The sequence below is a fragment of the Dendrobates tinctorius genome, unplaced genomic scaffold (assembly GCF_039654945.1).
Source record: "Dendrobates tinctorius isolate UK_male_01 unplaced genomic scaffold, ASM3965494v1 ptg000016l, whole genome shotgun sequence".
In the NCBI taxonomy this organism is placed as follows: domain Eukaryota; kingdom Metazoa; phylum Chordata; class Amphibia; order Anura; family Dendrobatidae; genus Dendrobates; species Dendrobates tinctorius.
The window spans coordinates 75445313-75462500 of record NW_027361684.1 but is presented as its reverse complement, the minus strand read 5'-3'; the positions used below and the strand labels follow the sequence as shown (position 1 = coordinate 75462500).

General features: G+C 44.1%; 1 protein-coding gene across 3 annotated transcripts in view; it reads right to left on the bottom strand.

The window, feature by feature from the left end:
- The window catches only part of STS (steroid sulfatase), a 345407-nt gene that overhangs the window by 269622 nt on the left and 58597 nt on the right, over positions 1 to 17188 (bottom strand). For all 3 annotated transcript variants that reach the window (XM_073565968.1, XM_073565969.1, XM_073565967.1), the window contains one exon: positions 4333 to 4455. In XM_073565968.1, coding sequence (XP_073422069.1) covers positions 4333 to 4455 — 123 coding nt within the window. The remainder of the gene's footprint in view (positions 1 to 4332; positions 4456 to 17188) is intronic.

Below are 17188 nucleotides of genomic sequence, written 5' to 3'. Positions count from 1 at the left end.
TAAAGCCATTTCACAAGCTTTGATGCTCCAGTAAAACCACAGTGAGAGCCATTAAGTACAAATGGCAAAAACATGGAACAGTGATAATCTTTCTCAGGAATAGCCAGCATGACAAAATTAGCCCAAGAGCGCTGCAACGACTCATCCAAGAGGACACAAAAGATCCCACAACAACATCCAAAGAACTGCAAGTATTCATAATTCACCCATAAGAAAGAGACTGAGCAAAAATGGTCTGCATGTCAGTATTCCAAAACAAAATCACTGCTGAGCAAAAAGAACATAAAGGTTTGTCTCAGTTTTACCACAAAGCATCTTCATGATCCCCAAGCCTTTTGGGAGAATGCTTTGTGGACTGAAGAGACAAAAGATTAACATTTTGGAAGATGTACAGTGGGGAAAAAAAGTATTTAGTCAGTCAGCAATAGTGCAAGTTCCACCACTTAAAAAGATGAGAGGCGTCTGTAATTTACATCATAGGTAGACCTCAACTATGGGAGACAAACTGAGAAAAAAAAATCCAGAAAATCACATTGTCTGTTTTTTTTTCATTTTATTTGCATATTATGGTGGAAAATAAGTATTTGGTCAGAAACAAGCAATCAAGATTTCTGGCTCTCACAGACCTGTAACTTCTTCTTTAAGAGTCTCCTCTTTCCTCCACTCATTACCTGTAGTAATGGCACCTGTTTAAACTTGTTATCAGTATAAAAAGACACCTGTGCACACCCTCAAACAGTCTGACTCCAAACTCCACTATGGTGAAGACCAAAGAGCTGTCAAAGGACACCAGAAACAAAATTGTAGCCCTGCACCAGGCTGGGAAGACTGAATCTGCAATAGCCAACCAGCTTGGAGTGAAGAAATCAACTGTGGGAGCAATAATTAGAAAATGGAAGACATACAAGACCACTGATAATCTCCCTCTATCTGGTGCTCCACGCAAAATCCCACCCCGTGGGGGTCAGAATGATCACAAGAACGGTGAGCAAAAATCCCAGAACCACGCAGGGGGACCTAGTGAATGAACTGCAGAGAGCTGGGACCAATGTAACAAGGCCTACCATAAGTAACACACTACGCCACCATGGACTCAGATCCTGCAGTGCCAGACGTGTACCACTGCTTAAGCCTGTACATGTCCGGGCCCGTCTGAAGTTTGCTAGAGAGCATTTGGATGATCCAGAGGAGTTTTGGGAGAATGTCCTATGGTCTGATGAAACCAAACTGGAACTGTTTGGTAGAAACACAACTTGTCGTGTTTGGAGGAAAAAGAATACTGAGTTGCATCCATCAAACACCATACCTACTGTAAAGCATGGTGGTGGAAACATCATGCTTTGGAGTTGTATCTCTGCAAAGGGGCCAGGATGACTGATCCGGGTACATGAAAGAATGAATGGGGCCATGTATCGTGAGATTTTGAGTGCAAACCTCCTTCCATCAGCAAGGGCATTGAAGATGAAACGTGGCTGGGTCTTTCAACATGACAATGATCCAAAGCACACCGCCAGGGCAACGAAGGAGTGGCTTCGTAAGAAGCATTTCAAGGTCCTGGAGTGGCCTAGCCAGTCTCCAGATCTCAACCCTATAGAAAACCTTTGGAGGGAGTTGAAAGTCCGTGTTGCCAAGCGAAAAGCCAAAAACATCACTGCTCTAGAGGAGATCTGCATGGAGGAATGGGCCAACATACCAACAACAGTGTGTGGCAACCTTGTGAAGACTTACAGAAAACGTTTGACCTCTGTCATTGCCAACAAAGGATATATCACAAAGTATTGAGATGAAATTTTGTTTCTGACCAAATACTTATTTTCCACCATAATATGCAAATAAAATGAAAAAAAAAACAGACAATGTGATTTTCTGGATTTTTTTTTCTCAGTTTGTCTCCCATAGTTGAGGTCTACCTATGATGTAAATTACAGACGCGTCTCATCTTTTTAAGTGGTGGAACTTGCACTATTGCTGACTGACTAAATACTTTTTTTCCCCACTGTATGTCCTATTACATCTGACATCGAAGAAACACAGCATTTCTGAAAAGGAACATCATACCAACAGTAAAATATGATGGTGGTAGTGTGATGGTCCAGGGTTTATTTGCTGTTTCAGGACTTGGAAGACTTGCTGTGGTGAATGGAACAATGAATTCTGCTGTCAACCCATAAAATCCTGTAGGAGAATGTCCAGTCATCTGTTCATGACCCGAAACTGAAGCGTACTTGGGTAATGTAGCAGGGCAATAATCCAAAACACACCAGCAAGTCCACCTCTGAATGGCTTAAGAAAAAAAATTAAAGTGGCCTAGTCAAAGTTCTGACCTTAATCCAATTGAGATGCTGTTGTAGAACCTTAAAAAGGTGGTTCATGCTTGGAAACCCTCCAACGTGGCTGAATTACAACAGTTCTGCAAAGATGAGAGGGCAAAAATTCCTCCAGAGTATTGTAAAAGACTCAATGACAGTTATCGCAAATTCTTGATTGCAGTTACTGCTGCTATGGGTGGCTAACCAGTTAATAGGTTTAGGGGGCAATCAATTTTTCACACAGGGCACTGCAGCTTTGGATTTCTTTTTCACTTAATAATAAAGACCTTCATTTGAAAACTGCATTTTCCGTATATACTTGAATATAAGCCGAGATTTTCAGCCCATTTTTGGGGGGCTGAAAGTCCCCCTCTCGGCTTATATTCGAGTCATATACGCCAGGGGTCGGAGGGGAAGGGGGAGTGGGGATGTCAAGTCATACTTGCCCCTGCTGGCGCGGTCTCTGCAGCCCCCTTGCTTGTTCCATGGTCTCTCTTCCTTCCTTCAGCGGTCACATGGTACCGCTCATTAAATCATGAATATGCACATATTCATGAGTTTAATGAGTGGTACGACATGACCGCTGAAGGCAGGAAGGGAAACAGGGGGAGAATGGAGCTGCAGAGACCGCGCCAGGACAGGTAAAGTATAGGCTATATTCACCCGTCCCCGTGCCTTCGCTGCTTGCTACTGTCTGATGTGTCCTCTGTCAGTGACATTCAGACAGCAGAGGGTGCGGTGACGTGGTTAGTGCGCGCCGTGCCCTCTGCTGCCTGAACGTCACTGACACATGATGTGGCAGATAGCAGTGAGCAGCGATGGACGCAGGACAGGTGAATGTCTCAGGTGCCGGGTCCTGAGCCAGCAGCGACACCGGCACCTCACACCCAGCGACGGAGAGGTGAGTATGTCATTTTTTATTTTTATTTGCAGCAGCAGCGGCAGAATATGGGGGCATAATATATGGAGCATCTTATGGGGGCAGCATATGGGAGCATGATATATGGAGCATCTTATGGGAGCATAATATATGGGAGCAGCATATGGGGGCATTATATATGGAGCATCTTATGGGGGCAGCATATGGGGGGATAGTATATGGAGCAGCATATGGGGGCATAATCTATGGAGCAGCCTATGGGGGCATTATATATGGAGCATCTTATGGGGGCAGCATATGGAGCAGCATATGGGGCATAATCTATGAAGCAGCATATGGGGGCATAATATATGGAGAATCTTATGGGGGCAGCATATGGGGGCATAATCTATGGAGCATCATATGGGGGCATAATCTATGGAGCAGCATATGGGGGTATAATGCATGGAGCATCTTATGGGGGAAGCATATGGGGGCATAATCCATGGAGAAGCATATGGGGGCAGCATATGGAGGCATAAGCTATGGATCATCTTATGGGGGCATAATCTATGGATCATCTTATGGGGGCATAATCTATGGAGCATCTTATGGGGCATAACCTTTATGGAGCAGCATATGGGGCACATTATTCTAGGAAGCATCTTATGGGGGCATTATTAACCTTTGTGCAGCATTATATTGGGTGTATTTTGTATGGAGCATCTTATAGGGCCCATCATGAACTATATGGAGAATTATAAGGGGCTCCTGATTCAATATGGCTATTCAAAAACATTTATCCTACTGATGTCTCAATTAATTTTACTTTTATTGGTATCTATTTTTATTTTTGAAATTTAACAGTAGCTGCTGCATTTTCCACCCTAGGCTTATACTCGAGTAAATAAGTTTTCCCAGTTTTTTGTGGCAAAATTAGGGGGTCGGCTTATACTCGGGTCGGCTTATACTCGAGTATATATGGTACTTGTATTATCTTTGTCTAATATTTAAATATGTTTGGTGATCTGAAACATTTAAGTGTCAAACATGTAAAGAATAAGAAATCAGGAAAGGGGCAAACATTTTTTCACACAACTATAAATGGGCCTTACGTTCATTTGTAATTCTTTTACACAAAGCATATACATATGAAAGGTTTACCTATAATTCCAGTAGAGTAACCTTCTTTTTTCAATATTTCAGCAAAAGTAATTTCATATTTTGGAAGTCCACCTGAAGATGCTGAAAATATAAACGTTCCCACTATGAACTCAGCAGCCATGCCTGAATGACAAAAAAAACGAATGAAGAAGTGTAGAGAATGCATTTCTGCAGCGTGATAAGTGTTTAATTGTCGTATTTTAAACTAATTCACAATGTAATCCTTCCAGCAATGCTTTGTGTCGATCATTCATGATTTTCAGAACAATAAGCCTCATAGAAATCAGGAAATGCATAAAATGGTAACATAGTGGGCAGCATGTAAACTTCATACTCATCATATGAAGAACCAACATGTAACACACTTTACAGAAACATATTAACACTGAAATGCAACAATAAAGGATGTTTCGAACTTAAAATATGTTCTAGTCCTAATGTCTGCTGCTCGAGGGATATATTTCAAGGTCCCTAGATCTTTATTATTAAAATCTTCTATCCAATTACCTGGTAACAGTTAATGGTAACAAATTGGAAACATTCGTATAAATGTCATTATTGAATGAATGTACAACCTGCCGATGATCCTCAATAGTCAGTCATGCACAATGCCTCACAAAAATTTGGGAATCACAGAGAGCCCAAAAAAGGTAACACATTTATTAAAAGGCAACTGTCTTTTAACACACCACTCCAGCGTTTTTTTTTTAATGCATCACTGGAGTTGTGCTACTAACGTAAGGTCCTTGTCATCTTCATCATCTGTTATCTTCAGCACTTCCCATCCATAATTTTAATTAACAGCATGTTTTTTCCCTAATAGAGGGATAAATGGTGAAATTATCAAAACCAATAAAAAAAATCTAATTGGCACTTTACTGCTCCTCCCTAAATTTTTATGACCAAAATTATTTAAGCTGTGGAGTTTATTAATGGTAAACCAAAGCTTACATGAAGCTGGTTCGGATTTTTTGAGGAGTAGTAAATGCATCTTTGCAGTTTGGGGCTTATCATGAACTAATTGTTAACATTTCCTCCATACATTTTTCAATTTGATTGCGTTCCATAGTGTTTGCTGGCCAAATCATTGACTTGATATGCCTTTTATCACAGCTTTAACACTCTTTCTTTGTGGCAAGATGCATTATTATTTTGAAGAATGACTTCATCATCACCAAGCCTACATTCTATTAAAAGATTTAGAAGTGTGTCAAGAAATCTTATATAAACCTGTGGATTTACTGTTGAGGTAATAATTACCATCCGTCTGGTCCTTCACGTTTCTCACCTCTCCTGGATCCAGTACCGAGTGCAGCTTCCTACTCTAGCTATGCTTTTTCTTACTGTTTTTCAGCATGCCATGTTGCTATATAAAGTTGGCAGGTACCCCTGACATTATGCCCTCAGGTTTTAAAGGCCAACTCCGGTGGAAGATTGCCATCTGAGTATTTGGGCAGATCGCATCCACGCCACTGTAATTTTGGAGATCATATGCTGGCGCAGCTACATCAAGGAATCTTCTTTCCTTTTGCCCTTTAAAAAACCAACAGCAAAACATGCGTCTGGCGCATACTTAAGTGAATCCTATCCATATGTAGCTCATGTAATTATTATCTGCTCTATCTACCTTGCCTGTGAGTCTTCTGTCCTTGGCTTGATATCAAACATGATCCATATGTAATGATTTACTACTAAGTTGGCATTGTGGCAGATATATCTTTGAAGAGCTTGCATCTCTTGTGTACAGATCTGTACATTTAAACACATAGCACCTATAGTTCTTTATGTTTCCTCATGGATTATATCATGGTTAATAATTTTCATATATGCATCTATACTTTATTTAAATAACTTATATACCATTGAAGAGGTTCTTTGCTATATTAATATCTCCAGCATATTTATCACCAGTGGATTCCATGATAAATGAGCTTTATTACAATGTATGAACAATAAATATGTATACATCATCTTTGATTTTTGTTAGTATGATGATTCTCCATATATTTATTGATTTTAATCATATAAATAATAAAATAATTAGAGTTGAGCGAAACGGGTTGATCAAATTAAAAAATAGCCGACTTTAGCTAAAGTTGGGTTTCGCAGATCGAAACCCGACCATAGCGTGAGGTCAGCCATGAGGTCGCCGATCAGAGCGCCAAAGTCGCGTTGCAAATAATGCTTCCAGTGCCTTTTCTCAGCCAATGAAGGTGGACGCACACTGTGGGCAATGCGATGACATGGGCAGCGGCCACCACCATCTTAGAGAAGGGCATTGAAGTGATTGGCTGACTTTGTGTGGCGTCAAAGTGGCTATAAAAGGCTGTGACCGCAGACCGCCATCTTACTTCTGCCGATCTTAGAATAGGGAGAGGTGCTGCTGCTGATTCTGAACAGGGAGAGCGTTAGGCAGGGAAGAAGAAAAAAAACTGCTTCTGCTGATAACGCTTTTAACTGTACAGTTAGTGTGCAGTGATAGGGGAGGTTTTTTGTTGTGTGCAGCAGCGCTGGTGGTGATTAGGCTGCCTTTTAAGGCTACCTGCTAGCTGCATTGCTGTGTGCACACTGCCGTTCAAACTGCTTTTTTCAAAGCACTCCAACTTTTATTATTTTGTACTAGTGAGTTACTGAGCGTTCATTTTTTCGCACACCGTATAGCGGTGTATGCTCCTCACACACTACCGTGTACCGCCTTGTATCACGGACAAATAGAAGCTATCTGGGTGTGACTCTGGAAAAAAAAAGCCGAGGAGTTTTTCCGTTTTTCCAGATCTACACCTTAGAGTGCTGTCCGCTTTTCAAACAGTTTCGTACATCTGCTGTTTGATTACGGTCAAAACTAGACAGAGACTGCATGTGTCGGTCCGTATACAAATACACGGAGATTGACAATTTTCCATTTAGACACCGTATAGAGCTGTCTGATTCTCAAACAGTATTGTATATCTGCCATTCGCATTACAGTCACATCTATACAGAGTGAGCGTGTGTGTGACACCCCGTAAATACATATACGGAGATTGTTAGTTACACAAAAAATGTATACAGCTGTACACTTCTGATACAGTTCCATATATCTGCTTGCTGGATTACGGTCCAATACATACTGTGAGAGCGTCTGTCACTAACAAAATATATACGTAGATTTAATTTTTTTAATACACCTTACACATCTGGACACTCCTCAGACAGTACCATCTCTCTGCTGGCATTTTTGGTACATTTTCCAAAACATGAGGAAGTATGGTGGAAGAGTCCGTGGATGTGGGCAGGGGGGCGCAGCTGGTATTGATGGTGGTGGTGCATTGGCTGGTTCTGGCAAAAGCACAATAGCAGCTAAGGCAGGAGATGTTGAGTCCGCATCATCGTCTGGCCCAAGAAGGCCTGTAAGGTTGCCTTTTCTTGGAGTAGTAAAACCGCTTTTAAAGCCGGAGAATCAGGAACAGGTTTTGGCGTACATTGCCGAAACAGCCACCAGCTCTATTGCCTCCTCTTTTGAATGTTCGAAACCTGCAAGTATGGAGTCGTCAGTGCAGGTTTCTGGTCAGGAAAAACACTTTTCCTTGGGTCATTCACCCCCACCAAAAGTTAAGTATGCGGCAGCCCACACTTCAGATTACTCTATGGAGCTCTTTTCACTTACCATGCCTGGGTTATCCAGTCAAATCCAGAATTCCCCAGTCCAAGATGAATCTGACATGGAGTGCACTGATGCACAGCCACTGCTAGATGATTCTGTTGGTACATCGACCCAGAGCACTACATTGCCCTCGCAGTCTATTGAGCCAGTATCTGACCCTGATGAAACTCGGGTGCCACTTCCCGCATATTATACCACTTTACACGGTGACACAGAGGAAGGTAAAGAGGAAGGTGCAGATGACTTTGAAGAGGAGGTAATGGATGAGCCAGTTCTTGACCCGGATTGGCATCCTTTGGGGGAGGAGGGTGGCGCTGGCAGTTGTTCAGATAAGGAGAAGGATCCGCAGCAGGCATTGATATTGTAGCAGTGGTTATCTGCCTGGCCCGTAGCTGTCCAAAAACCTGGAACAAAAACTAAAAGAGTTGCAGAACAGCTTAGCCAGACGGTCAACTTAGCACAGTGTGCAAGGCCAGAAAATGTTTACCATAGTAGAAAGAGTGCAGTGTGGCACTTCTTTGTCCAAAATCCTACTGATGAGGCAAAGGTTACCTGTAAGAAGTGCGGAAGGACCTTTAGCCAGAAATTTGAATACCAGTTGCATGCTTAGACATTTAATCAACATGCACTTGCAAGCGTGGACGGACTACAAAACCTCAGGAAGTACATGTGCACCTGCTCTGATGGAAGGTGGCCAGCAACGCTCCATCGCTTCCCCCACTGTAAGACTACTGCCACCGTTAAGCACACCACCAGCACTAAATGTGGAGGTGTCGTCGCAAATGCCAAAGCACTCAGGGAATCACAATGGTTTTGCAACATTGCACTGAATCTAGGCCATCACCACCAATACCATCACCAACCCCCTCTCACTCCATCCGGTCCACCGCTACTTCCCCCATATGCAGCTCTCCAGTCCAGCTCACCCTACCAGACACTCTGAGTAGGACAAGAAAGTACTCATCCTCTCATCCATGTACACTTTGTTTGAACGCCTACATTGCCAAACTAATCTCATTAGAGATGAAGCTTAGAAGCTTTCCACGACCTCATGGCCTACGCTGCCCCACGCTATGACCTACCCAGTCGGCACTTCTTTTCTCAAAAAGCCATCCCTGCCCTCCACCGGCATGTGAAACACCGCATTGGCCATCCACTAAAACAGTCAGTGAGTGGAAAGGTGCACCTCACAACAGATGCATGGACCAGTAGGCATGGCCAGGGCTGTTACATGTCCATCACTGCGCACTGGGTTAATGTGGTGGATGCAGGCTCCACTGGGGACAGCGGCGGAGGAACAGTGCTGCCTCACGGTACAGGAAACAGCTGGCTGTAAGCTTTCGATCCTCCTCCTCCTTTATCAGCGAAAGCTCATCCACAGAGTGCAGTCACATGAGCACTCCATCCGCAGCTGGCAGTGTTGCACACGAGGTGTCCCTGTTATGATTGAGTCACCGTAGGAGGCAAAAACAGAAATGCTAGCTAAGTCCAGAAAACCAGAGAAGTTGGCAATTATCAGATTGCAGACCCCTGAACCTATCAACACAACTAGCAGTAGCCGTGGGGGGTTCCTACGATGACCTAGACCCCTCGATCACAGCCGGAGAGATACATAGGCCTAAAGAAGGAAAGGGGAAATCTACCTGCCCCAGAGCAGACCCCAAAGCAATAGGCATCCCCCCACATATAATGACGGTGAAGCAAGATGAAAACACTTACACAGACAGAAAGACAGGCTGAGCAAAGACGGGGCCCAAAAACTACCTAGATAGGAACGGATAGGAAGGCTGCTGTCTGCAATCTGCCAAAACCCTATCAGAGACAAAAGCCAACAAGCTGATATAAAAATGGCCCTGAAGCAACTAAGCTTTAAAAACTAAAATCAGCACTCAGGTACTTTCAGAAGACAGAGCTAACGGAACACTGCACACTCCAGCAGGGAGTGGCAGAATCAAAAAGGCAAGAAAAACAAAAACAAATCTTAAATGCAAAAAGGCAAAACAGAAAACTTAGCTTTAGGAGAGCAGGAATCAGACTGGTGTCCAAGAGTCCACAGAGAAATCACCCGCAGGGCAGAAAGGGCGTAGGCTGCCTTAAATCCAGTCATTGACTCCACTCAGCCAATCGTCTTCATTAGTCCCAGGTGCCTGATAATCAGGCTCACTACCTTCCTTCACTAGAACAGGGAGTTCACCAAGCCTCAGTGACGGAGGGGAAAATGAACTCACAACATGTCCCACTATTGAATAGCTAGTGGTAAGCATCAGCAGGCTGTGTTAAAGATGATGTCTTTGGGCGACAACAGACACACCGCGGAGGTACTGGCCGACTACTTGCAGCAACAAACTGAGTCATGGCTGGGCAGTCTACATCTTGAGGCAGGCAAGGTAATCTGTGATAACGGCCGTAATTTTGTGGCAGCCATAGCCCATGCAAAACTCACACACATACCTTGCCTGGCTCACACTTTGAACCTGGTGGTGCAGTGCTTCCTTAATAATTATCCGGAGTTAACATCCCTGCTCCATAAGGTGCGAAGACTGTGCTCGCACATCCTTCGCTCAAGCATCCACTCCAGTTGTACGCAGAAGCTGCAGCGATTGCTCCACCTCCCCAAGCACCGCCTAATCATAGACGTTGCAACAAGGGCAGGCTGTAATGCATTTGTGGGAGGATACACGGGCAGGCAGTTTGAGGGAAGACATGGAATTGTCGGGTGTGCAGTGGTCAAACCTGAAAGACCTATGTAAAGTCCTTCAGTGTTTTGAGGAATGCACACAGCTGGTAAGCGCAGACAACGCCATCATAAGCATGAGCATCTAACTTATGCATCTGCTCATGCAAAGTTTGACGCTCATTAAGGATCAGGTGTCTGCAGCGGAGGAGGAGGAGGGAAGCCTGGATGATAGTCAGCTATTGTCTGGTCAGGGAACTGTCCTGGACGAGGTGGAGGAAGAAGAGGAATAGGAGGAGGAGGAGGAGAATGAGGGGGATTCTTTTGGGCAGGAGGATGCTGCTCAGGGGGCAAGAGAAAATGTTGGCGCTCCAAGGTCAGGTACAGTGTTTGCGCATGACTGTAGGGATGTGGATTTGCCAGAAAGTGCTCCTCCACCTACCACTGGCAGTGCATCATTGACACCTGGAACATTGGCCCACATGTGCGATTATGCCTTGCGGATCCTAAAAAGGGACCCCCGCATTGCCAAAATGATGAGGGATGATGACTACTGGCTGGCCAGCATCTTCGATCCATGCTACAAAGGCAAATTACACAACATCATGCCACAGGAGAACCTAGAGATAATATTGGCTAACAAACAAGCAACTCTGGTAAACCATTTGTTTGAGGCTTTACCAGCACACAGCAGCGGTGCTGGTTCTCCCACGAGCTGTAGTGGGCACAATGGAAGAGGTGTTCGTGTTGCACACAGCCGAAGTGGCATTGGAGACAGGGGTTTAATGACCATGTTGTGGAATGATTTCTCAAGTACCGCTCACACGACTGCTAATACTGCTTCGATTAAAAGTGACAGGAGACAGCAGTTGTCAACTATGGTTACAAACTACTTCTCCTCCCATATCGATATTCTCCCTCACAGGTCATTCCCCTTTGACTATTGGGCTTCTAAACTGGATGCCTGGGCTGAATTGACATAATATGCCTTACAGGAGCTCGCTTGCCCTGCTGCTAGTATGTTATCTGAAAGAGTCTTCAGTGCTGCTGGATCAATCCTGACAGAAAAAAAGGACCCGTCTGTCTACCCAAAATGTTGATGATCTAACCTTCATTAAAATGAACCATGCATGGGTTTTAAAGGATTTTGTCCCACCTTCCCCTGATGACACATAGGTTGCCAGAAAACTGCCTCACTTTTGTCTTCCTCTTCCTCGGACTTGCCCAATTCCGCCCTCTGCAGCAGCTGAATGTCCAGCCAACACATTAACATATGCCATTTTTTAAACCTCCTTAAGTGGGCTGTCCACCCCCCCAATGGCTCGGGTCAACACCTGGTACACCCGGGCAAGTGCCGTTGCTCTGAACAGGTGGATGGGCCCACAGATGGCTGACAGCACTGGCACAGGGCCCCTCATAGTACAATACAGTGTCTCTGATGGTGGGGGACCCACTCGCCGTCAGCCACACCAGTGTACTATGAGGGGCCCTGTGCCAGTACCATCGACCACGAGTGTACCCCCTGTTGTGAGTTTGTTTTCTGGTCTACCAGTTGTGAGTTCTCCTTCCAGGCTCCCTCTGGTGGTAACAGGAGGTAGTGAGGCTGCTTTTATCAGTGGAGATCTGCCACCTGATAAGGAGGATGACGATTGGACTTCAGGAATCTCAGACTGGATTTCAGACAGCCGACGCCCTATTCGGGTGCTGGTGATTCCTTCTGGCTTGTCAGGTCTTGGTTCTCAGATCTGTTCCAGTCAGCTCAAGCTAAGTTTTTCTGCTAATGCTCACACTTGACTTTGTTGGTCTATTCAGTTTTTTGTGGTCAGCCAGCCCCGACTGGGGCTGTGCTGAATTTCCACTCTTATTTATCTGTATTTGCCAATTTGCTTTTTGTCCCTTATTAGATTGGCCTCTTTTTGCTCTGTCTCAGAATATTTCAGAGTGCTAATATAGTGGGAGAAGTCTAGTAACTTCAGGGTTAATTTTGTTATCAGAAGCGTTGGACATTATTTTTGCAGGGTTTTTGGCAGATTGCAGACAGTGTCTTTCCTTTCCTATCCTTTCTAGTTAGTTTGGGCCCCATCGTTTGCTCAGCCTATTTTCCTGCCTGTGTTTGTGTTTTCATCTTGTTTCACCGTCAATACATGTGTGGGGGCTGTCTTTCCTTTGGGGTCTGCTCTGGGGCAGTTAGTTTTCCCCTTTTCTTGCTTTAGGCTTATTTAGTCCTCCGGCTGTGACAAAGCATCTAGGTTCATCGTAGAAACGCTCCACGGCTGCTGCTAGTTGTGTGGTTAGGATCAGGGATCTGCAATCTGCATAGTTACAAACCTCTCTGGTTTTCTGTGACTTGGCTTGTTTTGTTTTTTCCTCCTCGGTGACCCATTCATAACAGCCCCCCCTGCTTGGTCATGGCCACAGCACTTACAAGTTGCAATACTTACCTTTCCCTGCTCCACCGCTGTGTAGTCTGGGCAGTTAAATCCTTTACAGGGATGGCCACTAGAAATTTTGTTTATTGATCGATGATGGGTAAGATGTAGCTATGGCCTTTCCTGCTGGCCTCTACCTTCAGATGATCAATGGCTACCATTTGTAATGGATGTCAACTTACAAGCAGATGCAGTGGTGCTTTATGATCACCTTTCACAGTTGTGATTGTCACAGACATGTGACATTCCTGCCACCATTTTTCAATGTCTCCTCTCATGCCAATCCAATAGAATCGCCTACGATCTGTGGCTTCTGTCTTTTGCACTCCAAAATGACCAGACACATCATGATAGTCAGTGAGGACCATGTCTACATCTCTCCCTGTGATCACAGTTTGATGGAGACGAGTATCGGTGATGTGATCCACGCTACTGCGATAAAGAAATCCTTTCTTCACAAAGAACCATTTTTGCTGTCTCCACAGACACAGTAATTGAGGGTCTGCATCGCCTCTGCAACATGTACCGGGAGGTTTTCCCATGATGAGTAATTCCCAAATTTCTGCTAACACTCGACTTTCTGTCTGTACTTGTATCCATGTAGTTTCCAGTAGCGGAGAGTCTGGACTGGCTTACGGAGATTGAAATATATACCAAGATTTAAAAGTACCACAACACTGTATACTGTTGTACGCTTCGACTACCTTTCCCTTTTTCTACTTGTTAAATTCTGGTATAATACATACTGAGCTTGTGAGTGTCTGTGTCTGACTCCAGAAGTATAGACGGAAATTTAAAATTATCCCTAGACTGGATACACCTGGTATGTGCTGATACAGTACCTTTGTTCAAAATTTTGTATTACGGTATCATCCATTGTGAGTGAACGTGTGTGGTTTACGCCTTCTATATATACACAGTGAATCGGAGATACCAATTTTTACCCGATACAGCTTGTATCTTGTTATACAATATCTTTGTTCGACATTTAGTATTATGGTCAAATCCATACTGGGTAAGCATCTGAGACTGACTATGGGACTATGTATATGGAGATTTCAATTGTACCCTATAATATATATACTTGCTATCTTGTTATCCAGTACCTTTTCTTCAACATTTTTTATTACGGTCAAACCCAGACTGAGTGAGCGTCTGAGGGTGACTCCGGAAATATATTCCGAGATTTCAAATTTGGCCAACAGTGTATACAGCTGTATGCTTGTGTTACATTACCCATTTATAGCTTTTCATATTCTTGTGTAATCCATACTGGGCCTGAGAGCATTTGTGTCTGCCTCCTGAAATGTATGCGGAGATTCAGAATGTTTACACCATACTATATACCTTGTATCTGGTGATACTGTACCCTTTTTCACCTTTTTATTTTATTGGGTAATCCATACTGAGCCTGTGAGTGTCATGATCCATGCTGGATCATGACAGATAAAATGCACTAGTAACTTTTTTTTTCCTTAAGCTGTGGTGCTTAAAGATAGTTTTGCCCCCGGTGGTCATTAGGGTCATTGCAATCTAGTTTCTTTAGTTTAGTGCATGTGATTATAAAGCAGGTGTGATTGCTCTGGCTCTGCTATAAAAGAGTGTCAGGTGTTGCAATCACTGTTGGTGATAGTGGTCATTTCCAACCATCCTTGGTGGAGGAAGGAACTAGAGAGAGTTCCTTGCAGCACAGTCAGAGTCCTGGTGTGGAAGGAGTCACAGAAGGGATTTCCTTGCAGCTCTGACAGAGCTTGATGGCAGCTGTTCAGGAGGAAAGCTGCATTCTGGTGGTGGACTTTGTTGCTGGGAGCAAGAGCAAAGCTAAGTGGTGTTTCCCCTTCCCCAGTGTCTTGTTGTTTTAGTTACCGGCCTGCGGGCCATGTCACACAGGACGGGTCCACGTGACAGTGAGCTTCTGTGTATGACTCATGAAATATATACGGAGATTTACTGTTATCCCTAGACTGTATAGAGCTGTACGCTTCTGATACAGTACTATATATCTGCTGGTATTTTGGGTCAATTTTCTAAAACATGAGGAAGTATGGTGGAAGAAGACGCAGACGTGGGCATGGGGGGGTCACCTGGTACTGATGGTGGTGATGGTGCATCTGCTGGTAGTGCCAAAAACACAATAGCAGCTAAGGCAGGAGGTGTTGAACCTGCGTCATGGTGTAGCTCTGGAAGGCCTGTAAGGCTCCATCTTCTGTGAGTAGGCAGACTGCTTTTAAAGCCGGAGCATCAGGAACTGTTTTTGACTTACAGTACATTGCTGAAACAGCCTCCAGCTCTATTGCCTCCTTTTCTGAAGTTTTAAAAAAATGCAAACACTAAGTCGTAAGTGCGGGCTTCTGGTCAGGAGCAACCACTTTCCGTGTGTCCTTCACCCACACCAAAAGTGAAGGATGCGGCAGCACACACTTCAGATTACTCCATGGATCTCTTTTCACATACCATGCCTGGGTTAATTAAAAATGGGGCCATCATATACTGGAGCATTCAAAATGGGGGACATCTGACACTGGAGCATCATCCATGAGGCCCATCATATACTGGAGCATTCCAAATGGGGCAGATCAGACACTGGAGCAGCATCTATGGGGCACATGATACACTGGAGCATTAGAAATGGGGCCCATTATATATGGAGCACTATTAGGGCCCATCATACACTGGAGCATCATCCACGAGGCCCATCATATACTGGAGCATTCCAAATGGGGGACATCAGACACTGGAGCAGCATCTACGGGGTCCTTTATACACTGGAGCATTAGAAATGGGGCCCATTATATATGGAGCATTATTAGGGCCCATAAGACACTGGAGCACCATCCATGAGGCCCATCATATACTGGAGCATTCCAGATTGGGGACATCAGACACTGGAGCAGCATTTATGGGGCCAATATGCACTGGAGCATTAGAAATGGAGCCCATTATATGTAGAGCATTATTTGGGCCCATAACACACTGGAGCATCGTCCATGGGGACCATCAAAAACTGTAGCATTATGTGGAGCTCTTCATATACTGTATGGAACATTATATGTGGCCAATTATTCTGTATGGAGGAATTTATGGGGCTCATTATTCTGTATGGCGCACATACTGGAGCATTCTAAATGGGGCAGATCAGACACTGGAGCAGCATCTATGGGGCACATGATACACTGGAGCATTAAAAATGGGGCCCATTATGTATGGAGCATTATTAGGGTCCATAAGACACTGGAGCATCATCCATGAGGCCCATCATATACTAGAGCATTCTAAATGGGGCAGATCAGACACTGGAGCAGCATTTATGGGACCCATTATACACTGGAGCATTAGAAATGGAGCCCATTATATGTGGAGCATTATTTGGGCCCATAACACATTGGAGCATCGCCCATGGGGACCATCATATACTGTAGCATTATGTGGAGCTCATCATATACTGTTATAACATTATATGAAGCCAATTATTCTGTATGGAGAAATATATGGGGCTCATTATTCTGTATGGCGCACAATGTGTTGGCCATAATACTGTATGGAGTAATATACTGTCTTTTTTTGAGCTATTGTACAATTTAAAATAGATCAGTCATGTCATGTAATCAGTGAAGTATTTGTCATTGTACTATACGTATATTTCTGTGCCGTATCGGAGCATCATGAGTTGTGGTATGTGTTAAAGGGGCGCACTGACACTCTTTGGCCCCGGGCACACGAAAACCTGGAGCCAGCCCTACCTCCCCCACAACTTTAGCCAAATAACCCCCACTTTTCAATGCGTAACTATTATTATGAAGTAAATTAAGGTTGACAAGCTTCAGTAATAAGAATTGATGTTTTTGGCATTGAAATGGGCACTGTAGGTGTGTTTACTGTCCTCCACTCCCTGCCGACTTTGCTTCCCCATTGACTTGTATTGGGTTTCGTGTTTCAGTTGGCCTCCGACTTTTCCCTATAGTCGGCCGATTGCGTTCAACCCAACTTTTGAGAAAGTTGGGTTTCATGAAACCCGACTCGACCATAAAAAAGGCAAAGTCGCTCATCTCTAAAAATAATCAATCTTTATTATAGTATCACATTTTGTTTACGCTAGTCATTCTGATTTAC